General features: G+C 34.9%; 1 protein-coding gene across 1 annotated transcript in view; it reads left to right on the top strand.

Annotated features, from left to right (window-relative positions):
* Positions 1 to 26,794, top strand: part of UBR3 (ubiquitin protein ligase E3 component n-recognin 3) — a 229,904-nt gene that overhangs the window by 192,535 nt on the left and 10,575 nt on the right. The window contains exons 32-35 of the mRNA XM_068544929.1: positions 2,662 to 2,765; positions 8,972 to 9,096; positions 15,018 to 15,125; positions 15,250 to 15,375. Coding sequence (XP_068401030.1) covers positions 2,662 to 2,765; positions 8,972 to 9,096; positions 15,018 to 15,125; positions 15,250 to 15,375 — 463 coding nt within the window. The remainder of the gene's footprint in view (positions 1 to 2,661; positions 2,766 to 8,971; positions 9,097 to 15,017; positions 15,126 to 15,249; positions 15,376 to 26,794) is intronic.

The following is a 26,794-nucleotide window of genomic DNA, read 5'->3' as shown; positions in this document are numbered from 1 at the left end:
CGTTTCATTTCTGTATAAGAGTTTTAAAAATGGAAGTATCTTTTTCTATATTCTCACTTTTAATCCTTTTACAACATAAAATTCTATGTCTAATGATATAGGTTTCTCATATACACTTTTTTCTGTAATCCTCATGAAACTTATTTCCTTATTTTCTATAAATTTCATTGTGTTGATAATCACTTTGGTTTAAAAAAAATGGGAAAATTAGGCCTATTAAGTCTAACCCACCCATTTCCCCTTATTATCCATGGAATTAATAGTACTGTACAGTTTTTATAATCTGGATTTTAAAGATTACCTAAAAACTTTGAGATAGAGATAATTACGTATTTTAAAATACTAAGCATGTAACAGATACTTATCACAATGATGATATTAAACCCCACATTAAAAAACTGTGGTTGGGACTTCCCTGGTGGCACAGTGGTTAAGAATGCAGGGGACGTGGGTTTGAGCCCTGGTCCAGGACAATCCCACATGCCGCGGAGCAACTAAGCCTGTGAGCCACAGCTACTGAAGCCCACGTGCCTAGAGCCCGTGCTCTGCAACAAGAGAAGCCAACGCAATGAGAAGCCTGCGCACTTCAAAGTAGCCCCTGCTCACCGCAACTAGAGAAAGCCCGTGTGCAGCAATGAAGATCCAACACACAGCCAAAAATAAATAAATAAATAAATAAATAAATAAATTTATTTTTTAAAAAAAAAACCAAAACTGTGGTTGTCTTCTCTACAGTGGGGTGTATTCATTCATTCATTCAGAATATATGCTTACTGTGTGCCAGGAAAGATCCATTCCTGTGTCCTCAGATGATTGTTATTATCTTAGTAGCCAACAAGCTCCAGGTTATTGTTTTAGTAAATTTTTCCTGATTATAAAATTGTAGTTATTGTACAATGTTTAGAATGTACCAAAATGTTGAGAAAGAAAATGAAACAATCTAAAATCTCATAACCTACCTGCTATATATAGTTTATTACATTTAATGAACTCATGAACCATAAAAATGAAACATAATGTCTCATAAAAATGAGAGACATTTCTTTGCAGTCTCTTTTTTTCTCTGTGTGTGTGTGTGTATATATATACACACACACACACAGAAATACCATGTGTAAAATAGCTAGTGGAACATGCTATAAAGCACAGGAAGCTTGGCTCTGTGCTCTGTGACAACCTAGATGGGTGGGATGTAGGGGAGAGGTGGGAGGGAGGTCCAGGAGGGAGGGGATGTGGGTGTACACAGAGCTGATTCACTTCACTGTACAGCAGAAACTAACACAGCATTGTAAAGCAGTTACACTCCAGTAATAAATAAATACATACATACATAAATAAAAATGGGAAAAAAAGCTGTTTGAATCATATTGTATCAGTTTTAGAATCTGCTTTTTAAAAATATCACCAACCAAATTCCCACATCATTAAAAATTCTTTAAACGATATACCTAATTTATTTATTTACTCCCAATTTAATTTACAAACGTACAAAACCTGTACTTTATGCTACCACTTGTGTAATCAACGGAAAACCATTTCTGTGGGAATTTGAGTAATAGGTGAGGAAATGGTGTCCCCTCGATTTTTTTCTTTATAAGAACTTTGGTCATGTAAAGAAGAGATGCCAGAGAGACTTAAGAGACAAGAAATACTAGGATTCATGGCATTAATGGAAGGTTACCTTTGGAGAGAAAAACAAGTATATTAAAGAGATATTTGTAGAGAATAGAGACATTCAAAGAGCTGTCGTCCTCTGGCAGTTATTTAAGCTTCACAGCAGCAGAGATTGGTTTACTCACATATGTGTCCAGTGTCTGGCATACAGTTAAGTAATCACTATATATTTGTTGAGTGATGGAGCCTAATAAAAGATTTGAGCGATTCTTGTTTATCCCAAGTCTAGTCTGAAGTGTAGCTTCAGAATTTAACCAATTCTGGAAGCTTAAGATTAACTTTTTTCTGACATTAAAAATAAAACCTATGACCAAAAATTGAAACTTCTAAAGGAGTTTTAAAAATTCTTTTAGAGTGAAAAGAGCTGCTTTATAATATATTCTATGTGTTTTATAGTACTATACATTCCTTAGATTTACTATTTTATCTTTTATAGTGTATTTTAAGTTCTGCTTTGGTTATTATTTTTTTTTGAAACTTTGAAACTGTTAAAGATTTTATTTGAATTTTATATTAGTCATAAAGTTGAAACAACTTTTAACGAGATATTGACCATGCCTTTTCAATGTAACTTGTTTGTGAATTGTTTTTCTTATAACATGAATATTTCTTCTTTAGTATGAAGTTTGTCATAGCAAGTGTCCTAAGTGCCACCCCATTTGTAGTGAAACTAATTCTCTTAAGCTCCGTTTAATGCTTTGTTTGATTTCTGTAATCTAAGAGATCAGAAAGTTAATCATAATCAAGTTAATATATCCTAAGACCTAATTTTCTATGTAATTTTTTCATATTAGGCAGAGTCAAGGAAATATGTTAGCCTAAAAGGTTTTATTTTTAGGCCAAAAATATGGCTCTAACTTTTTCTTCTGAGATTTCTCAGTTGCTTATGAAAGTTGATTTCTGTTGCATAGACATATATGTGAAATATAAAATGAATTAGAAGGAAGATACAATACTGTCTAAAGTGATTATGCATTTTTCTTTTAGGCTGGGAAATGAGGAGCAACAGTCTGAGGTTCCAATTCTTTATCATGACGTTACATCCCTTTTGCTTATCCAGATCTTAATGATGCCACAACCCTTACGCAAAGGTATGTCTTTATAATTTAGATTCTTAGATTATACTGTATATATAATGAATATTCTAAAAATTATAGGCATAAATATAGCATTCAGTCTGATGGAAATGTTCTGAGGTAAATAGCATTGTAATCATATATATCTAAAGAAGATGACAGTGAATTAGTTTTTTTCCCTTATGGGTCTATTTTTAGATTTTTAGTCAATAATAAGGTAGAGACATGGGGAAATCACTCTTTGTTTTTAAAAAATTAAAATGATACAAAATGTGCAAAATAGAGCAAACTGTCAGCCTTAATGCCTCTACCTTATCTACATGCATACATACATATTTTGATATAGTAGGTATCATAGAGCCATTCAAAATGTGATGACCCATTATTTTTAATTAGTGTTAATATCATACTAGTATGATATTAACAGAATTAATATTATATTAGAAACACATTAATTATTGTTCCACAGTTGTATGAGTTCTGTGAGTTCTTTGTATATTTTGGATATTAACCTCTTATTGGATACATTGTTTGCAAATATCTTCTTCCATTCAGTAGGCTACCTTTTTTGTTTTGTTTTGTTAATTTTTCATGGTAATTTTAGGAAAAGAATAAAGAGTCTGATACTGCCTTCAGATTATGTCCTATTTACTTGTATGATTTTTCACATCTGGGTTTTATTATTTTATATGTACTCTATCTTGTCCTAAAAGAAACTTGGAGCATTTTATGTCACCTTAACTCTAAAACAGTTTATGGAAAATAAACTTTTGCAGACATCTCAATCCTCTTTGTCTTCTTGTTTATCACCTGCACTAAGCCTGGTACTTTTAGGCAAGCCAGTAAATAAATGGATGTTGAATAACTGTATCTCTGCAGGAGATTATAGATTCCCTGGATTACTCTTGCAGAACACAGCACAAATACTGTTGCATAGAGTGCGTACTCACTAAATATTTAATTGTCTGATTTTTGAAAATTTCTTGTGTTTTCATGCCTTACCCACTGAAGAAAATCTGGTTTACTTAGATTTTGTTTATATCATTCCAGAGTCAAGCTGTTGTCTCAGCTTGACATCAGTATCCTTTGAACTATATTCCTGTTTTAGGATTTTTATTTTGATGAAAAAAAAATCAGAAATATGGATAAAGATTTACATGTGATATCTATTTAAAAAGTTGCTTCATGAACTATAATGTTGCAGATTTTTAACAATGATGAATTGCATGCTAACAACAAAATGATGACTTCATCTTCTGAAATAGTGTGATGAGATAGATGTGGCATCTACCTAGTTCAGTCCTCACAGCAATTTAGAATACGAAGTAAAGAAATAATTTTCATTTGTGATTCTAAGGAAAAATTCACATTTTAAAGAGCCTCAGGCCAACATTTCTACCTTACCAGACTCTTTATCTTATGTGATCAGTAGGGGCAAGCTTTTAATTATTGAGCCCTTGAAAGTGCCTTGTCTCCCTACCCGCTTCCTTTTTCCTGTCAGGCAGTAGCACTATAAAACTTAAAATCTGTACCATTGTTTAAAGTCTGTTTGCTTTTAAGGCATTTAAAATAGATATTGATCTTCCTTTGTTTACCCTCAGGTAGGTTGATAGTGGCTTTTTGGTTTTTTTAAAAAACAGATTGAGAGTAGATATCCAATTCCTTTTTCTCCTTTTTAAATTTTGATAATTACATGTGAAGGGCTTTGCTCTCTGTTGTAACCTTGGAAGACAGCAACCTGTTGACTTAGTATACACCTCAAATGAGTGATTCCTTGTTTTTTCCCTAAGTCCCAAAAATGCATTGATTTCACACATGGCAAGTATTCAGTAAATAAATATTTCTGAAATGAATGAGTGAATGTGAGAACTTAAGCTTAATCTGTGACTTTAAACTTCCAGTTTAAATATTTTTAAAATGATAATAATCAAGGCAAAGTAACAAAAAAAAATTAGTAGTTTGCTACAGCAAAAAGCTAAAATTATGCTTAAAAAGTCATTGTCATTTTTTTAAATGCATCATTTCTTTTTAATTAAGAATTAATTTATGGGGCTTCCCTGGTGGCACAGTGGTTGAGAATCTGCCTGCCAATGCAGGGGACACGGGTTCGAGCCCTGGTCTGGGAAGATCCCACATGCCGCGGAGCAGCTAGGCCCGTGAGCCACAATTACTGAGCCTACGCGTCTGGAGCCTGTGCTCCGCAACGAGAGAGGCCGCGATAATGAGAGGCCCGCGCACCGTGATGAAGAGTGGCCCCCACTTGCCGCAACTGGAGAAAGCCCTCGCACAGAAACAAAGACCCAACACAGCCAGCCAGCCATCCATCCATCCATCCATACATACATACATAAATAAATAAATGTTGTTTAAAAAAAAAATTAATTTATGTAGTTTATAATGAGAAGAAACTAAATGTGAGTGGTATTTCTAGGCCATGTAAATGACTTACTGGTTAAAATCATTTTGTTTTGTGCTTAGTAGACAAAATTCTCTAATTTTTATCATTCTATTAAAACATTTAATCGTCATGAAATACTCTTTTTTTAATTTTGATGATACCATCCTTTCTTGGTTTTCCTCGTATCTATTTTTCTGCTCATTTTCAAGGCTCCTTTTCATTCACCTCTTCCTCTTCCCATTCTTTGAGTTGTTCCTTGGTTCCTGACCCCTTCTCAGTTTTACCTTCTTTCCTATAGCATCATCTGTACCTGTTCTTTGATGATTCCCAAATATTCTAGCTCCAGTCTACAGCTCCCTGGTGAGCTGCAGATTTCTACACATGCCTCAAACTCAACATATATAACATTAATTCATTTTCTTCCCATCCAAACTTGCTCTCTTCCTCTGTCTTCCATTTTAGTCAATACTACTACTAGTTACTCTTTGTAGAATAAGAGTCTACCATTATTTTCTACCTCCAGAGCTCTACCAAATGCTGTAATTTCTGTCATCTAAATACTTCTCTAATTCGACCCATTCTTTCCATCAGGCCTTCTAATTTGACATATGCTAGAGTACTTTTGCTATCTGCTAATAGGTGTTCTTGCCTCTAGTCTTGTTTTAGTCCCTTTCTCCTAAGAAGCAGCAGTGAATATTTTAAAATTCAAATCTAATATTATCCCTATCCTGCTTAAAATTACTTCTCATTGCCCAGTCTAGATTCTATAAATCAAATGCTTACAGATATCAAATAAGTAACTTAAATAGTAATATTAATAACAACAGATATTTACTGATTGCCATTGCCAATCACTATTTTAAGCATTTAACTTAATCCCTTTAAAGCAGGTGATATTATCCTCATTTAACAGATGAAAAAATAGAAGCAGAGTGTTTAATTTGCCTAAGATCAGAAGAGTCAATTTAAATCTAGACAATTTGCCTTCATAGCCTAAATTCATTCTTAACAATAATGTCTTTGGTTTGATATAAATGGGAGTTGGGGACTGTGACAAGTTAGAGAATGCATGCTTGGCCGAAGAGGACACTTAACTATTCAGCTCCAGACAGCTGTCATCATGTAAGAATGTGGACCCAGTATTGTCAGATCTTCCTGTTTTTCAAGAGTAAGTGGAAATCCGGACTTTTACAAGAAGTATCTGATTTTTAAATGTCAGTAACTAAAGACAAAACAGGGTAAAGACAAACCAAACATCTCCAGGCTGCATTCAGACAGGTAGCCTTCAGTTTGCAACCTTTGGTCTTCGGCATAAAGATTACTTTTCTAGCTTCATCTCTCGTAGATCGCTACTTATAGTCTAGATACATTGGACAATTTACATTTCTTGTAAGTCTTGGGCTCTTCTTGTGACCCTTGTACAAACAGCTTCCTCTGTCTGGAATCCCCCTTTCCTTGCCTCATTCCATCTTTGCCTTCCTTATTATGGCTAATTTCTCTTCATCATTCAAGACTAACTCTCCTCGTTGGGGCAGGAGGCTTGAATTTTTTCTATTCCCTGCCCTTAGTCTGTATTAGTTCCTCCTCCTGTTTGCTCCCATCACACCCTGTACATACATATAGTCATCTGTCTCTCTCACTATCCAGACTCCAAGTCCTTATTGTCTATAACCTGGCATGCGTTAGGTGTTACGATATTTAGAAACCCATTTAGAACTAGCTTATAAGCACAAAGAAAGAGCACTGATGGACTCACATAACCAAACTGTAGGAATTGGTAGTCTTAGGGATGACCAGAACCATGGCTTCAGATGCTGGCAGGGTTCTTGCCATCTTGGGTCTATCCCTCTCTCTGTGGATCTGCTTCATTCAGCCTTGCCTTAGACAGTCTCCGCCATAGACTAGGAGCATGACCTCTGATATTTCCAGACTCACATCTTTACACCTTCCCTTTGCCTCCAGTTAGAGAAATCCCAGATAGGTACTCTGACTGGCTCAGCTTATATCAAGTTCCCACCCCAACCCATAAACATTGGTAAGAGAAAGCATGTGCATCTGTATGCATGTGTGCACAGGCACACCACACACATACACACACACACACACAGAAACACACACAAATTTAAAATTAGGCAAGATTTTCCTTAGGGCATGATTTTTAAGGTGTCATCTGACTAATTTAAGAGTTAGCCAGGTTACAAGGTAATTCCACTTGAACAGAGACCCAGTAGAAGGATGTCAAATACTTCTTTTCAAAAGATCAGTCTTGCTGTAATAAACAGACAAAAAAGATTGCAGGGGGCAGGTAATGCTGATAAACCACTGTGCAGAAAAGAGTTAATAAAGAAGGCCTGAGTGCTATCCTTTGAAAGGCCTGCTTCCAAGGTTGGCCCTTGACTGGTATCTGGGAACTTCGATTTTGGGAGAGTTTCCACCGTCCCACTGACAAGAATGGCTCTCTGTGCCTAAACTGTACAAACAATGTGGTTTATGCTGAACATACCTGCTTTCTTCCTGGGAATCTAGAACTTTGGTATGTGCTAGGCAGTGGGTACCTATGTGACCTGCTCCCAGTAAAAATCTTGGGCAGAGTTTCTTAACCAGCTTCCCTGGTATATATTTCACATGTACTGTCACAACACATTGCTGGGGGAATTAAGCACATCCTGTGTGACTCTGTAGGGAGAGGACTCTTGAAAGTTTCCTCTGGGCTTAACCCAATATGCCTTTTCCTTTTGCTATTTTACTTTATATATATATATATTTTTTTGCTGTAATAAATCATAGGACTATATGCTGAGTTTGTGAGTCTTCCTAGTGAATCATCAAATCCGGAAGTGGTCTTGGGAACCCCCAACACAACTATTTAGGCTGGAATTTATAGGTCTAGGCAAGAAACGATGGAAGCATGGTCTGGGGTGTTGGAACTGACTTGAACGATATTTAAAAAGAATTGACAGGATTTGGTGATTGTTTTAATGTGGGGAGAAAGAGACAGGAAAGTATCAAGGATGTCTACAAGTTTCTGAATTTAGCAACTGATTAAGTGGTGGTAACTATTTACTAGGGGAGTAGCATAATATAATAGAAGGGATAACTGAATGATCTGTATGGATTCAAGTTCAGATGTGGGTGCTTATTAGCTTTGTTGTCACAGGCACATCTTTTGAAGCTCAATTGTCCAACTGAGACTGTTAATGAGAATTGAAAGGAGACATTTGAAGAAATTTTCTAAGTTATTAGCTGTATATAAACATTAATTATGATGACTAAGCTACCGTTTATTAAGTACCTAATATGTGCAAGGCATTTTACATATTGTTACTACTGTTTTTGCACTGTTACAATTTTCATTGAGTTTTAAAATTCAATTAGAGTACTTAAAATATTGGGATTTTTTTTTTTTTTTACTTTAGAAGTTCTATATTGTATTGTATTAATTTTTATAAGATATATATCAAATTAGAAGCAGATAAAGTGTTGGTTTTAAACACTCAAGACTCCCAGACATTGTTATTAAGCACATGATGCCCAGTAAGGGGATTTGCCAAGGGTACACAGTTATTCTGAGGTTGAAACAGAGCACACTTCTCATTCTGCTAAAAGCCTCTTATTGGCATATTGTGTAGATGAATAAAGGAGATTTGATTTCATAATTTCAGATCTGTTGGGTAGCAAATATAATATCACATTGTTATTTTATTACTTAAATATTGAACAAAAACCAGTTACACATGCAAGGAAAGTCATGTATTTGTGAAATTATCTTGAGTACAAAATGTCTAGATTCCAAAGAAATAATGATCTTCTCTTTCTCTTGTAGACCATTTCACCTGCATTGTGAAGGTGCTTTTTACCCTATTGTACACGCAAGGTCTTGTGGCACTTTCAGTTAAATGCAGTGAGGAAGATAGGTCAGCCTGGAAACACACGGGAGCTCTCAAAAAGGTTAGTGTCTTGTCTGAATTTGTTATTTAGTAGTTAGGTGAATTTATTTAAGTTGGTGATATGAATGGATGAGATTAGATGTTTGAAAGGCAAAACGAGTTATTTTTAATAATTTTTAAAATAGATTTATTTATTTTTGGCCGCGTTGGGTCTTCGTTGCAGCGAGCGGGGGCTACTCTTTGTTGTGGTGTGTGGGCTTCTCACTGCAATGGCTTCTCTTGTTGTGGAACACAGGCTCTAGGTGCACAGGCTTCAGTAGTTGTGGATCTCAGGCTCTAGAGCGCAGGCTCAGTAGTTATGGCGCACGGGCTTAGTTGCCCCGAGGCATGTGGGATATTCCTGGACCAGGGCTCGAACCTGTGTCCCCTGCATTGGCAGGCGGATTCGTAGCCACTGCACCACCAGGGAAGTCCACAAAATGAGTTATTAACAGTATTTTAATTGGAAATGGAGCACCTTCAGGCTATAAACGTTGAAAATGTTTTCCTTGCACAATGAGGTCTTCTGTGTCTCTAAACGTTGGCCTTTTCCCCTTTGTATCTGGACAGTTTTGTTCTTGCTGCAAGCCTTAAACTTAGAGAAGTTATAAGAATTGTATCAACACAGTTAGCAAGTAATAAAATGTATGTAGACTTGCCTGTTTTACTTATCTGTCATCTTTTCTTCTCCTTGCCTCATCCCCAACCACGATCCAAAGATCGCTTTTGACTCACCACTTCTAGATGTAAAAATCCTGGCCTTTTCTTAGTTATACCTCTTTAAAAACTACTTTTTTCCCATGTTTAAAAATATGTAGATATATAAATTCTTAGTAAATTTAAAGGCATTCTCTTTCAGTTAAAATTATATGAACAATTTAGAAAAATTGTGCAAGTTTAGTTAAATGTAAGTATTTTCAGTGGCTTGAAAACAGTTGGGATACTATGGAACCAAAGAACTGAGTGAGTAGTTTGGCGTAGAGATAGGTGAAATAAGAAGATTACTTCCCTGTTTATTTGGGGAAGTTGGTAGGAAAAAATAATAAGTATAGTGTAAATTGAACCTTTTCTTTGATTTATAGACTCTTAAAGAAGTTTTAAACCTCATTGAAAAGTTTCTGTTAAAATCACATCTACTTGTATTAAAGGAGAGAAAACCAATTGTAGATATTGATACATGAAATGTATTCAATATAACCTTCACTTTTATCACTAGTTTAGCCCCAAATCATGATTATGTGTACAGAAATTTAATGTAGTATCATTATGAAGTTTGTTATATCTTAATTTAGGGATACTGGTTGTTGGCCATTGAACCTGAGTACTAGGCCAAGCTCCTGCCACTAAATGAAGATATTACTTTTTTGTTCAAGACATAAAAACTCTCTGAACCTCAGCCTTGTCATAGGTAAATGAGAAATTAAGAACATATGATTTATAAGGGCCCCTCTATTTCTAAAATTCTGTTATTGGAAATAACAAAATGAGTTTCTGTCTTTTCCTTCAGTGATTTTTTCCTCCTTGTTTCTAGTTGTTTTTTGGATAATTTTGCCTTCTGCAATTATCTTTCTTTTTTCTAAATATTCTTTCAGTCTCTCTGAGTGCACTCTAATCTGATATTGGGATTGTTTGTATTCAAATCAGGTATAACAGGTTTCTATGCTGTGTCATTGTTTAAATGTTTCTTTAGTAAGTTGTCTAACCATGAAAAAGTACACATTTAAAACATTTTCTGATATAGTTTGGGTCTAAATCTATTCATCTGACTGTTCACTAAAATGAGACCTACTGACAGAAAATTAGACAATTGTAAATCTATGATGGAAGGAACATGAAGTAATTTAGGTAACCTCTGTCAATTTTCTTTCTCAATTTGATCATTGTTAGCTATTTTTTAAAATACTTAATAAAACATTTAATATAAGGCAGATTCTTATCAGAACATAAATTAGAAATTTATAGCCATATAAATTGCTTCAGTGAATGAAAACAAAAAATTATGATATTCTGTAGGTTGGTTTGCCACATTATTAGCTTTTTCTACCATAAATCTAAACATTTAGGTATATAGGATTATAAATAATAGCAAAAATAATATTTATGTACAGTGAAATATCACTGTGATTTCTGTAATTATTCTGTATCATTCATTCCTCCTTTAAAAAATTTCCTTCTTCCTTTAGTTCTTCCTTCCTTCCTTTAGTTCTTCCCTCCTCTCACTCCCTTCCTTTTTTTCTTTCTTCATTGAGTCTCATTCATTTCATCCTTATAATTCCTTATCCTCAGGTATGATAATTCCAATGAAAACAGATCTAATCTGGTAAAATAAAATACATAGGTACTGTGTATTTTTCAAAGGGATTTTAGAGTTAATTTGATAATGAGGTTTAGTTGTTTGGAAAAATCATCATTATAGTTAGTATAAACTGTGATCTTTCGGTTAGTGGAATTTCTGTTAAGAGTTTTTATACCAGGATTTCTTAATCTGGGGTCCTTTCCCTTTGTTTTGTTTTGGGGAGTAGGACCATAGCATCCAGCATATACTCAAAGGGCCTGTCACCCCAAAAAGTTTAAGAAGCACTATAATTTTTTCTTTTTTAAAATAAATTATTTATTTATTTTTGGCTGTGTTGGGTCTTCGTTGCTGCATGCGGGCTTTCTCTAGTTGCGGTGAGTGGGGACTACTCTTCATTGCAGTGCGCGGGCTTCTCGTTGCGGTGGCTTCTCTTGCTGCGGAGCACGGGCTCTAGGTGCGCGGGCTTCAGTAGTTGTGGCGCGCGGGCTTCAGTAGTTGTGGCACATGGGCTCAGTAGTTATGGCTTGTGGGCTCTAGAGTGCAGGCTCAGTAGTTGTGGCACATGGGCTTAGCTGCTCCGCGGCATGTGGGATCTTCCCGGACCAGGGCTCGAACCCGTGTCCCCTGCATTGGCAGGTGGATTCTTAACCACTGTGCCACCAGAGAAGTCCCTAGAAGCACTATAATTTAGACAAAGCATCTACCCAACACAGCGTCTGTTGCATCTCTCAACTCTTAATTCTTTTCTTTATTTAACTCACATACTTCTGCCACTTCTCCCACAGGATTCTTCTGATCATGATCATGGATCGTTCATCCATGGTCTCAGAAATCCTCTTCTTAAGCTTTATTTATTTAAAAAAAAAAAAGAAAAGCTTTACTTCTTAAAGGTTATCTTCTTAGCTTTACCAAGGAGCCTACTCTTCGCTTTATTTAAATATTGCTTATATAAAATATGGTTTCCTAAGACTTCTTATGTATGAAATAAAATTATTTTCTTATCTAATACTCTTCTAGTGGGAAGAGTTCTCAATACAAAACAGTGACTACTACATTATATTTGACTTTCTGATCTGATATAGTACCTCCTTTAAGTAAAAAAAAAAATACTTAAAATGTATCTGATAACAATAATTTAAAAAATAATTATTGTTCAATAACTTGCTTGGGTGATCTGAGTATCATTTGTTTCTTATTGGAGGATATTTTCCCCATAATTTGGAAAGTATTATACTTGAAATACTTTTCTGTTGTTATGCTCTATAAATCTTTTACTCAAAAGAGTATGTTGAATTAGGCTTTTAGGCTGTCTTGTATATTTTCACAACTTTAAATATGTCACATTGATTAATAAGCAGCAAAATTGTGGTAATATTTTCTTTTGAATTGCCTATTCAAGAACTACTCTGATTAAATCAATTCTAAAAATGTAACATGTTGCTGTTTTGATATTCAGTGGGATATTGATTCTTGTAAATTATATGTAACCTGCAAGTCATCATATTTGGCAAGTGATCATCCTGTTGATTAATTAGGCAGAGGTGGGGTGGGTCACGTGATATAAGGATAGCAGTTGCTGAGTCAGGGACTTTTTATAGTTTATCAGGACATGATAACACTGCGTGGCTGCATGATATGGCAGAAAGCAGAGGAGTACTTTAAAGATAATGCAAAGAATTGATTATAAAAAGAGAGACATCCAGGCAAGTTCCAAGGTCAAAAACTCCATTACCAAAATAAATTCCATCAATTAACCACCAGGTATTATTGCTCAGAGTTTTGTTATGCAAAGGGAGACTTAGAAAATATAAAGCATAGTTCCTGACATTTTGGAATTTACAGTCTAGTTGAAGAGAGCACAATAACATGTGAGAAAGAAAGTATCATCAAACAACAAATTCTGTGGTCCTGACTATTAGTGCCTTAAAAATTCAGGATAAACTTATATCCCATAGTGTTTACTCAGTGCTTATATTTTACTATTTAAAAAATATAGTTAGGGACTTCCCTGGTGATGCAGTGCTTAAGAATCCTCCTGCCAGTGCAGGGGACATGGGTTTGAGCCCTGGTCTGGGAAGATCCCACATGCCGCGGAGCAACTAAGCCCGTGCGCCACAACTACTGAGCCTGTGCTCTAGAGCCCGCAAGCCACAACTACTGAGCCCGCGAGCCACAACTACTCAAGCCCGCGCACCTAGAGCCCGTGCTCCGCAGCAAGAGAAGCCACCGTGATGAGAAGCCCGCCCACCGCAACGAAGAGTAGCCCCCACTCGCCGCAACTAGAGAAAGCCTGCGAGCGGCAACGAGGACCCAGTGCAGCCATAACTAACTAACTAACTAACTAACTAACTAAATAAATAAATAAATAAAGTATTAAAAAATTTAAAAATTAAAAATATAGTTAATGAATAAATATCACAACAAACTTATTACGTTAAGATTGTTTACACTTTACTGTAATTTGCAACAACTTTTAATATCTCAGTGAATATAAAAAGTGCATTTCTTTATGTGCAAAAACCTTACTGAAATAAATTTAAATTTATAAATAGCCATTTTTTTCTTTCTTACAAAAAGTATAGTCATTAAGCTTAATTAATTTGTAGATTGTTATTTAATGTTATCTGTAATTCTGTAATAAACATATGGTCCTATTTATTTTTACATTAAGTTGTTTTAACAAATTCTATTCAAGGAATTTGAGTAAAACTGTAAAAGAAAAAAATTGGGGGTCCATGTTATATTTCATGCATGTATGATTTTATCACTGTAACGAGTGTATATATACTTCTATTTTTTGCACACCACTCTATAAACATTTTTTTCTGTAGCTCAAATTTGTCATGTTTACTGCCTATAAAATATTCTGATATTGCATAATTTAGGTAACTGCTTCACCTTTTTAAAAAAAATAAATCCATTTATTTATTTATTTATTTATTTTTGGCTGCGTTGGGTCTTCGTTGCTGTGCGTGGGCTCTCTCTAGTTGCGGTGAGCGGGGGCTACTCTTTGTTGCAGTGAGCGGGCTTCTCATCACAGTGGCTTCTCTTGTTGCGGAGCACGGCCTCTAGGCTCGTGGGCTTCAGTAGTTGTGGCTTGTGGGCTCTAGAGCGCAGGCTCAGTAGTTGTGGTGCACGGGCTTAGTTGCTCCACAGCATGTGGGATCTTCCCAGACCAGGGCTTGAACCCATGTCCCCTGCATTGGCAGGTGGACTCTTAACCAGAGAAGTCCAATAACTGCTTCACTTCTGTTGGTCATTTCTAATTTTTCACTATTATAATGCTTCAGTGAATGTCATGGGCATAAAGTTCTTCTTTTCTCTTTAGATTATTTCCTTAGGAAGAATTTCCAGGAGTGAGAATTACTGGGACAAAAGATAGGATATAGATATGTTCATTTACACATATATTATGTAACTTATATGCTGTGTTTTAAAGAAGTATTGGAATAGCTTTAATCACCTATCCAAATTCACTGTGAATCCAGAGGTGTACTGTTGTACACAGATTTTGAGCAAGTGAAGTTTACATGCTTGGAAAGTAATGTAATCATGATTATACTCTACTCATTAAAAGGTATTCTTTCCAATGTAAATGGTTTTGTAATTTTCAGTGACTAATGGAATTAATTTTTAATTTTTTCCAGAATACATGTGATGCAGAGAAGTCTTATGAAGTGTTACTGAGCTTTGTGATAAGGGAACTATCTAAAGGAAAGTTATACCATGAAGAAGGAACGCAGGAGTGTGCAACGGTATGTTCTCTATGACCAGATGTAGTGGTTATTTAAAAATTTAGATTTTCTTGCCATTATGAATATTACTGTTTGTTATGTCTATTATAGAACGAATTGTTCTGATTTTCTTTTTTAACTTTAGATTAGCCCTGTTGCTTGGTCTCCTGAATCCACGGAAAAATACTTACAGGACTTCTGCTTACCTTTCCTCAGAATCACCAGCCTTCTTCAGCACCACCTTTTTGGGGAAGATTTACCTAGCTGCCAGGTATAATTTGTGGTAGAGAGTAGGGAGCCTTTTTTTTTTTTTCAAACAATTATCTAATTTTAAAAAATATACTGACATATAATAACTTATATCTATTATATATCCAGAACTGTCATACAAGTATATGTTAGTCTAACTCAAAGGAATAAATATTTAGATTATTTACTATTATTGTTACTTTTGTATTTGTTAGCATCTACCCATTTTTATAGTAATATTACTAATATTTGACATTAGAGGAGTTTTGGATTAGATCTGTGGTAATAAATGCCCAGTACTTGAACAGAAGATAGTATTCATATTAATATATTTATCACTAATCGTCATTGGCTTTTAATATCCTTTTTAAAGGGTGTCATGTTATGTTGGCCAGCAAGCTGGTTGTTTGAATATCTGATGGAATTTATGTAATTTTAGAATTGCAAAATATTCAATTTGTAGCCAATTAAAACTTGGATGAATGAATTATCACTGGTTTAATCATTTTGTAAAACTGTGGGTCAGTGTGAGTAGGCAAGAAAGTGACAGAGTAGGAAACCAGAAGGTAAGTAAACCAAACTGTGTTTATAGGATTATGTCCCTGACATTATCTGCCATTCATTTCCAGGGAATTTGATGTGAGAATTAAGTCACTTATCATATTTATGGTCTTTGAAGCCTGCATGCGGTATATCAGAATTAAGCTGTTGATTGTTCCTTCTCTCTTAAATAATTGACCATTGCATTAAATAGTTTGGATTCCTTGGTTTTTATCAAGTGATTCAAGATAAACTCTGCACATTTGTCCCCAAAACATTCTATTTAGAATTCTAAGATATTGAACAAATTAAAAATATTCATCCATTAGATATTTTCTTTCATAGTTATTTATTTTTAAATTTGAACGTAAAAGCATGTTTCCTTCTGGCATGTGAACATCCTCAAGCATAGAGAAGGTTAACCAAACAAAATCTACTACTTCCTTCATCAGCTTTGCTTTCTTCACATTTAAAAGCCAAAGGCTGTGGTTCTTTGTGTTCTTGTTACCTTTGTGTTCTTGTATTCTTGGTTTATTTTGTCATTTGTTTTTTATTGGAGGGTATTTTTCTCCCATAAACTGAGAAGTACCTGGAAGCAGAAGCTCTAGTAATGAGCACTGAAAATTAGTCTGGGGCTTGGGTGTACAGTGATGCCTATAGTAGAGCACTGGGAATATACTTAGACCAAGGAAGAAATTTATCTATTAGGAGGCATGAAAAGGAATGGTGTGACATAGTGTCAGAAAGACAGGTTAAGGGGAAATTGTGGTGGATCTTGAATTTCACATGAAAGGAATTTGGACCACTGAAAGATTTTTGGACAGAAATGTGACATGATTCAAATTTTATTTCAGCATGCAACCTCATTCTAATATAAGACATTTTGTGAGCTGTGAGGATTGGAGGGACTAGGAACAGAAAAGCCAGTTGGGAAAGGAAATATTAGAAATAGAAGAGGATAGGGAGCAATTAAAGATCTCGGAGATGAAATAGTAAGGATTTGACAGCTAGTTGAACATGTAGGAGTCAAGGGAGAAGAAAGAAGCATACTGTACTTGGGTTTTGAGCCTGGGAGATTTGAACTGTTATGGTACAGTTGATGGAGGAGGAATATGGAGCAGTTTTGTGTGGGCCGAGATGAAAGTATTTTGCATATATTCAATTTGAGGGGTTGGTTGGATTATTTGAGTTAAGTGGATATTTTCACCTGAAGTGAGAAAAGTAAGATTACAACTTTAGATAGAAATTTGCTCTTTCTGTTTAGAGTTCTGTCATCTGTGTAATCTTTTTTTGCTTTTAAGTATATATGTAATACTTAAAAATGTATGTAATTATAGAAATACATGAATATATAATACAGAAGTATAAATATACAGTTAGATATTTGCTTGCTCTTCTACTTTATTCACTTTGGCTTTTTTGTTTCTATTAATCATGGTAGTGTGATATAGATGGGTATAATACTATGCCTACTTTTAACTTTTGTGGATTTGACATTTTTTTCTTTATGTCACTTTCTTTCATTTGGAGTATTTTGTTTCACCCATTCATATCTCATACTTTTATCCAAAAAATGTTTTATTAAAATTTATTCCTTTGCTCCCTTTGATTCTAATTGCAAATCTACTCACTCAGCAGTTTTCCCTTAATGTTTTCTTCTTTATTTCTTGAAGTTAACTCAGGAATCGTTCATTCATAGCCCTTTGTTTCATTTGGGGGAGAAAGGACTAAACATTTATTTGTTCAGAGATATTTACAAAGCAGTTTATAATGGCTGGCTGTTTCTTAACTAGCTTATAAACTAGGTTTTCACTTTACAGTGAGGAAACTGAAGGATGAAGACACATCTAAGCTAGTAAGTCAGTTAGAGGTAGAATTTACCACATTCATCTGATAGTATTTATATTGTTCCCCTTGTTCACTTCTTAAACTGAAATTATCTTTTCAATTTTGAGAGGAAAGATGGAGGTGCATATGTACGCAATTCAGTTGATCACACTCCTCAGCTTTGGCGTACTAAGTATAGTGCCTCTAATATTATTCTCCCTTTGTTCCCCACACGATATCTAATCCCTTACTTCTCAGAAGTAATGTGTATGTCAATATAAACTGCATATAGTGTTATTTTGTGTTTGTTTAATTTGTATAACTGGTATTGTGCTATAAATCTTGTATCTTTCTTACTTTTTTCGTGCTAAATATTATATCATTTAGACCTAATCATGTAGCTCGAGATAATTCTTTCTTATTTCTTCATAGTGGTATTCCAATATATGTGTATTCCACATTTTACTTACTCCTCATTGGTGAACATCTAGGCTGCCTTCAAATCTTTGCTACCATGAAAAAAAATAAACTGCTGCAATGAACCTAATGTTTTGTATACTTTTAAACTTTCTCTGGATTCTATACCTAGCGAGCTATGGGATTGCCTATGTATGTATGGGATACATTCTGCCTCCTTGCCTTCTAACATGGCTGCTCAAGGTTCACATTCCCATTTGCATTGCATGAGGGTTCTTGTTTTCTGCCCTATACTTGCTAGCACTTATTATCCAGTGTTCTAATATTTGCCAGTCAGATGGGGGTAAAGTATATGCTTATGGTTAATTTACTTTGCATTTCTCTAATATAAATGCAGTTGATCATCAGTCCATGTACTTTTTAGACATTTAAATTTTCCTCTGTATATTTCCTATTCCTATTCTTTGAGCATTTAAAAAAATTGGGTTTTCTGTCACTGTCTTGCTATTGCTTTGTCAGTTTTGCAGATATCTTTTAACAGACTTTGTATTGCCCTTTGTGGAACAGAAATATTTAATTTTAATGTCGTCAGACCTATCACTTTTTTATTTATGACTTATGCTTTTGGAATCTTATTTTTAAAATCCTTCTCCAGTCTGAGATTATAAAGTTATTTTATATTTTCTTCTCTTATTTTTATAGTTTTGTCTTTACATTTATGTTTTTCATTTAATCTGAAGTTTATTTTGTAGTAAGGTATGAAGTAAAGATTTAATTTTTTCTCCATTTGATGAGGCAGTTTTCCTAAGACTATTTACAAAATAATCTATTTATAAAATAACCTAACTTTTTCATACTAATTTCTTATGCTAACATGTTTCTATATTTCTGGATTCTTTGTTGTATACTACTGACCTATTTGTTCCTATACTAGTAGCACACTCTTTTTTTTTTTTTTTTTCAGAGTAAACATTTATTTATTTTTGGCTGCGTTGGGTCTTCGTTGCTGCACACTGGCCTTCTCTAGTTGCGGCGAGCGGCGGCTACTCTTCGTTGCGGTGCGCGGGCTTCTCATTGCGGTGCCTTCTCTTGTTGCGGAGCACTGGCTCTAGGCGTGCGGGCTTCAGTAGTTGTGGCGCGTGGGCTCAGTAGTTGTGGCGCGTGGGCTCTAGAGCGCAGGCTCAGTAGTCTTGGCGCATGGGCTTAGTTGCTCCGCGGCATGTGGGATCTTCCTGGACCAGGGCTCGAACCCGTGTCCCCTGCATTGGCAGGTGGATTCTTAACTACTGCGCCACCAGGGAAGGCCCCACTGCTCCACCAGGGAAGCTCCACACTCTTAACAATGGTTTTATTATAGACATTATATCTGGCAGGGTGAGTTTCACTTTTTTTTTTCCTTCTAATATCTTTTTGCCACATTCTTTTTTCTAAAATTTTTTTCTGGTTAGCTATATATGCACCTTTATTCTTACATATAAATGTTTTATCAATTCTTAAATATCTTTCCAAACTCCTACAAGCTGTTAGATGAGGATCTTTTTGAATTATCGTTTTAAGGCATTGAACATAGTTTTTATGTCCATTTATTCAAGTCTTCTTTTAATATTTTCATGGAATTTTAAAATTGTCATCTTAAAGTCTGGTATTTTTTATAAAGCTAATCTAGAGGCTTTATGGTTTTAGTTTCTATTTAAATGATATCTCGTTTTCTGTAACATTCTCTGATTACTCCTTGCTGGTATAAAATAATACTATTGATTTTTGCATGTTCTTGTGACTGGGCACTTGCTGAACTCTCTATTAATTCTAGTAGTTTGCCTGTTGATTCTTTTAGGTATTCTGTGTATCATATCATCTGAAAATAATGACAGTATCATCCCTTCCTTTCAAATCTTTATTTCTCTATTGTTGTCTTAATGCATGTCCAGTACTATTTTGAGCAGTGAAAGTAATAGGCAGTATCCTTTTTTGTGCCCTACCCCAAAAAGAATGCTTTTAAAGTTTCCTGTGTATGTCTGTTTGTTTTATTGTAAATGGAATCATTTAAAATTACATTTTCCAATATGTTGCTAAAATGGAGAAATCCAGTTGGAATTTTTGAACGTTAATCTTCTATATTTAGCCACCTTGCTAATGAATTCAGTGATTATTTCCAATAGCCAGGACGCTCTTGAGTTTAATAATACACTTTTTAAACAAACATTTTGTTATCCATGGGACATCATCAAGAATGGTACCTGGTACATGTTCTGACACAGAAGCCTGCTCTCCACACAACTCTATTAGACTTTCCTCATTTAGTTAAATATCTTAGTCTAACACTATTTCTAGTACCATATTAGGGCTGATTATAGTAACGCATGTGGTTCTCTTTATCTTTGCTCCAACTTAATTGCATCTTCTCTTATTTATACTCTAATTCTGGAATTATTAACAGAGGAACTGGAGGTAGTTTTTGAATTCCATAGCACTGTTTGTAAACTGTTTGTGTATGTGTATTTTTCTTGGAAGAAAATAGTTATCAGATTATTATAGGTGGATTATCCACCCACCCTCCGAAGTTGAAAAACCACTGCTCTAATATATCTCCTTTAATTCTTTTGTCTTTCTTCTATCTGTCAGAAGTAGTTTCTCTTCGAATAATAGTGATAGCTAGCATTTATTGTACACTGACTACATGCTAAGCATTGTTTTAAGTGCTTTGCATTTAAATTCATTTAAGCTTCACAAAACTATGAGGTAGCTGTTATAATCTTCACTTTACAGACAAGAAAACAGGCACAGAGAGATGAATAACTTGCTCAAGATTCACAGCTAGTAAGTAAAGCTGCCAGAATTCAAACACATTTAGTCTGGATGCCAAATCTGTACTATTAACATCTGAGCTATGCTGCTGCTTAGTACACAAATCAGTTTTTGAGGAGTACATGTTATTTTCTTCTAGTTTTAAGTCTGTAAAAGCCACTATCTTATTGCATATTATACTCTGTTTGATCTCAATATGAATACTCTATAGACATTTCTTAAAGTATAATAATATAGTGATTGATTTGTTGATAGTCGAATAGACATACAAGAATAGCAGACAAAATTGAAAACATCTCAAGTGTCCATCAATGAAAAACTGGTTAAATAAATTGTGGTTTATTCATACAATGGCATACTCTGCAGAAGAAAAAAGAATAGAAAGTTTTCTGTGTGCTAATACGGAAAATTCTCAAAAATATATTAAGTATCCCAAGGCAAGGTGTGCTATATTAAATGAAAATAGAGGAAAAATAATGGTACTCATATTTGCTTGTGTGTGTGTATGTATGATACTCTGGAAAAATACGTTAAGAATTATGGTCAGTTCTTACCGAGGAGTTGGGTTAGTGAGTTTGAGATTTGGATAGAAGGGAAAAAAGAATGGTGGAGAGACTTTTTTAAAAACAGTATCTTTTTATACTTCTAGTTTTTAAATAGTGTAAATATACCACTGCAATAATTTATAGAAAAAAAAGTACTTATTTTTTTAACAGGTAATGTATTCACATTTTTTAAAATTCAAAAGGTACAAGAAGATATTCTATGGAAAAAAATCTGTTTTACCCCTTTCACTTGATTGCTGCCCAGTTGCTATCAGCTTCCTCTGTATTATTCCAGAGACATTTTATGCATATACAAGAAATATGTGTGTGTGGGGAGGGTGTATTTTTTTTTTTCTTTTAGTCCTCTTTTTATACATTGTTCTTCAGCTTGCATTTTTTTTCCCTTAAGAGTGTATCTTGGAGATCATTTCATATTCAATACATGAAGACCTTCCTCATTTTGTCTTACAGTTTCAGAATATTTCATGTATGATGTACCAGGATGTATTTAATTAGTCCCCTATTATAAACATTTGGGTTATTTCTAGTCCGTTGCTATTTACAAATGATACCGCAATGAATAATAGTATGCACAAGTTATTTTGCATGTTTTTGATTGTATTTGTAGGATAAATTCTTAGAAGTAGCTGAGTAATATTCCATTGTATATATGTACCACATTGGGAAGCTGCTGTATAGCTCAGGGAGCTCAGCTCGGTGCTCTGTGATGACCTAGATGGGTGGGATGGGGGGGCGATGGGAGGGAAGTCCAAGAGGGAGGGGATGTATGTATACATATAGCTGATTCACGTCATTGTACAGCAGAAACTACCACAGCTTTGTAAAGCAATTATACTCCAAAAAAAAAAAAAAGTTTATGCACACACACACACACAAATCCTTAGAAGTGATTTGCTGTTTCAGCATTTGCATACTTTTGTAGTTTTGATGGTTATTGCCAGAGTACCTTTCATTGAAGTTGTACCAATTATGTTAACACCAGTGATGTGTGAAAGTTCCCCTGTACTTGTGTCTACTTAGTGTGTTATCATATTATTTAATCTTTGCCTCTAGATCTTTGGTCTAGGTAAAATATCTCAATGTAGATTTTTTTTTTTTAAGGTTGTTTCAATTTACATTTTTCCTAAGGTTGAGCATTTTCCTTATGCAGAGCCATTTGGTTTTCTTTACTATGACCTACTTGTTACATAATGCTTCTTTTGAAAATAATTAGGAAATGAAAATGACTGGGAAAATCATTTAGTATCTGATCTTTTTTTTTTTTTTAAAGTCATTAGGGTTTTCTTTTTTTTTTTTTTTTTAATTAATTAATTAATTTATTTATGGCTGTGTTGGGTCTTCATTTCTATGCGAGGGCTTTCTCTAGTTGTGGCAAGTGGGGGCCACTCTTCATCGCGGTGCGTGGGCCTCTCATTATTGCGGCCTCTCTTGTTGCGGAGCACAGGCTCCAGACGCGCAGGCTCAGTAATTGTGGCTCACGGGCCTAGTTGCTCCGCGGCATGTGGGATCTTCCCAGACCAGGGCTCGAACCCGTGACCCCTGCATTGGCAGGCAGATTCTCAACCACTGTGCCACCAGGGAAGCCCCCTAGTAGCTGATCTTTAAAAAAGTATCTCATGAGTTTTTCTTTGTGTAGAATAATCTGACACTCTCATCTATTTTGTCCAAGTCAAATGATAGGGAGGAATGAGCAACTTTTCTTTCATTTTTTTCTTCTTTTATACATTTTTCCTCAGGTTTCTTTCATTTTAGTGACCCACTTTTGGATTCAACATCTGCTTCATGAGAGGCCAAGTAATCCTGAAGTAGTCTGTGAATCCCAGGGGGAAAAATACATTTATGTAGATCTTTGTTCATTTTTATCCATTGTTGGATTTCCTGTCATAAAGAAGATGAAAAAGTATTGCTATTTTCCTACCATTAGTAGTTCCCATTGTCTCAAGTTGTTTTTGTGCCTTACATTAGAACATAAATGCCCTCTCTCAATAGAGCAGGAAGATATAACAGCTGTAAATATATATGCACAAAACAACAAAACCCCAAATTACATAAAGCAGAAATTGACAGAATTGAAAGAAGAAATAGACAATCCGCAATTATAGCTGGAAACTTCAGTGTTTTTTCTTAGTAATCAATAACAAGTAGATAGAAAATCAACAGGGATAAATGAGACCTGAACCATACTATCAGTCAGCTTGATTGACATCTATAGAATACTCCACCAAACAATATCGGAATGCATATTTTTTACAAGTGCACATGGCCCATTCACCAGAGTGTACCATATGCCAAGCCATAAAGCAAGTAGCAATAAATTTAAAAGAATTGAAATCACAAAACATATTTTCTTACCACACAGAATTAAATTAGAAGTCAGTAAAAGAAAGAAATATATAAATCCCAAAATGTGTGAGAATTAAGCAGCACACTTCTAAATAACTTATGTATCAAAGCAGAAATCACATGGAAATCAGAAAACACGTAAACTGAGTGAAAATGAAAACACAGCATAGCAAAATTGTGAAATGCCCCTAAAATAGTTCTTGGAGAGATATAGCTTCAAATGCTTATATTTAAACAGAGGAAAGGTCTAAAATCATTTATCTAAATTGTTACTTTATGAAACTAGAATAAGAGTAAATTAAACCCAAAACAAGTAAAAGAAAGGAAATTACAAAAATCAGAGCAGAAGTCAATGAACAGTAACGGAGAAACAGTAGAGAAAATCAATTAGTTCAAAATCTGGTTCTTTGCAAAGATCAATAAAATGGATACACCTAAATGTCGGGAGCTCAGCTGAGCTGCTAGGTACTGGAGTGGCTGATTAAAGCAGGAAGCCGCAAGTGAAAGAGTTAAACCTTTAATCACTTACTGTGATAGTATAATCAAGAGGCTAAAATCAGAGAAAATGCTGATTCCCCGTTCCATCACCTTCATAGAATGAAATGGTGTACCGGTTAAGGATCAGGTGGATCAGCACAGATGTGGGAATCTGTTAAGGGAGCCTCAAACAGAAGGTTCTTGCAGTGTCATGAACTCTGAGGTGGAGAGGGGGGTGAAGGGGTAGGGATAGGACTGGAAGAGTCCTGGTTACTGAGTCAGAGTGGGGAAAAGTTTTTTGAAGGTTTCAGCTTTTTCCCTTCATAAGGTGGCCTTGGCAGAAGTGTCAAAGTGACCCCTGCCCAAGGCCTCAGATAGAGACGCTTAGGAATAAAGGCGCCAGGCCTGGGAATGTAAATGTGTGAAAGAGCATGACTGGCCAGGGGGCCTGAGACCATGATTGCAAATCCCTTCGGAGACTGCAGTGCACTGACTGTGTGCCAAGTCTGGTGGAGGGAGGACAGTTTTCACCATGAGGCCTGCAAAGTAAAACCTTTGTAATTATGTGTAGTTAGGCCTGAAAAAATACACATAGGTTTTTAACCAGGAACCAGACTCCTCACTAGATTGATATGGAAAAAAAAAAAAAGAGAAGATACAAATTACCAATATCAGGAATGAAGGAGGAAATGTTCCTACAGAACCATAAGAGAATATTATGAATAACATTTGCAAACAAATTTGATAACAGATAAAATGAACAAATTCTTTGAAAGATGCAAATTACTAAAACTGACTCAAGAAGAAATAGAAAATTTTGAATAGATCTATATTGAGTAAGGAAATTGATTTAGTTATTAAACTTCTACAATTATTATCCTGCCAAAAAATGAGATCAACAACTTTATAACAACAAAGATAACATCATGATGAATTCTATGAAAAATTTAAGGAAGAAATTGTATCAATATTATATAAACTTAGTAAACAGAGGAAGAAGGGACACTCCATACTCATTTTATGAGGCCAGTTTCACCAATACCCAATCCAGGCATCATGAGAAAAGAAAACTACAAACCCATATCTCACATGAACATAGAAGCAAAAGCCTTAATAAAATATTACCAGTAAAAAGGATAATACACCGTGACCAAATGGGTTTATCCTAGGAATGCACATTGGCTCAACAACAATAAAAAATCAATAAACTTAATTTACCATATTAATAGAATACATTTTTAAAAAGCATGTGCTCATCTCAGTAGCCATTTGACAAAATCTAACACCCTTTCATTTAAAAAAAAAAAAAACACTGAAAAAAGGAATAGAAGGGAAAGTCTGATAAAGGGCACCTGTGAGAACCCCATAGCTAATATCATATTTAAAAGTGAAAGATAGAAAGCTTGCCCACAAAGATGAGAAATAAGACAAGGATGTCTGCCCTCTTCCTGTCTTTTAAGCACTATATTGGAGGTTCTAGAAAGAGCAGTTAGGCAAGAAAAAGAAATAAAAGGCATCCAGATTGGAAAGGAAGAGGGAAAACAACCTCTGTTTGCAAATTAGATGATCTTGTTTGTGGAAAATTGTCAGGAATCTCTAAAAAGCTATTAGAGCTCATAAACGAGTTTAGCAAGGTTGTAAGATATATGATAAATGTACAAAAAAAGTCAGTTGTGTTTCTGTGCATTAGCAATGAGTAGTCTGAAAATGAAATTAAGAAAATAGGGTGATGGAAATATTCTGGAATTAGATAGTGGGTGATGGTTGCACAATTTTGTGAATATACTAAAACTCACTAAATTGTACATTTTAAAAGGATGAATTTTATGGTATGCAAATTATATCTCAAAAAATATATTGAGAAATTATTGTATCCAGAATATATCAGGAACTCATAACTCAATAATAAAAAAGCAAAAAACACAAAGTGAGCAAAAAATTTGAATAGGGCACACTTCTCATCAGAATGTATATGAATGACCAACAATACATGAAAAGGTGTTCAACATCATTATTGATTAGAGTACAAATTAATGTTACAAGTGTTGGTGAGGATCTGGAGTACCTGACACTCTTCAGTCATTTGCTGGTGGGAATGCAAAATGGTATAGTCAAATTTGGAAGAAGTTTGACAGCTTCTTTAAAAAGTTAAGCATACTTACAGTACAACCCCAAAATAAATAGGTGTCTACTAAAATAAATGAAAACTTATGTCCACATAAAGACTTTTATATGAATGTTCATAACAGACTAATTTGTAGTAGTTAAAAACTGGCAACAACCCAGAATTCCATCAACAAGCAAATGCATGAACAAAATGCGGTGTATTCATCCAGTGGAATACTACTCAGCAATAAAAAGAATGGACTGCTGATACACGCAATAACACGAATGAATCTAAAAATACTGCGCTAAGTGAAAGAGGCCAGGTACAAAAGACTACATACTGTATGATTCCATTTACAT

The sequence above is a fragment of the Eschrichtius robustus genome, chromosome 5 (genome assembly GCF_028021215.1).
Source record: "Eschrichtius robustus isolate mEscRob2 chromosome 5, mEscRob2.pri, whole genome shotgun sequence".
Classification (NCBI taxonomy): domain Eukaryota; kingdom Metazoa; phylum Chordata; class Mammalia; order Artiodactyla; family Eschrichtiidae; genus Eschrichtius; species Eschrichtius robustus.
The sequence above is the reverse complement of the archived record's forward strand: the minus strand, read 5'-3'. Positions and strand labels throughout refer to the sequence as shown.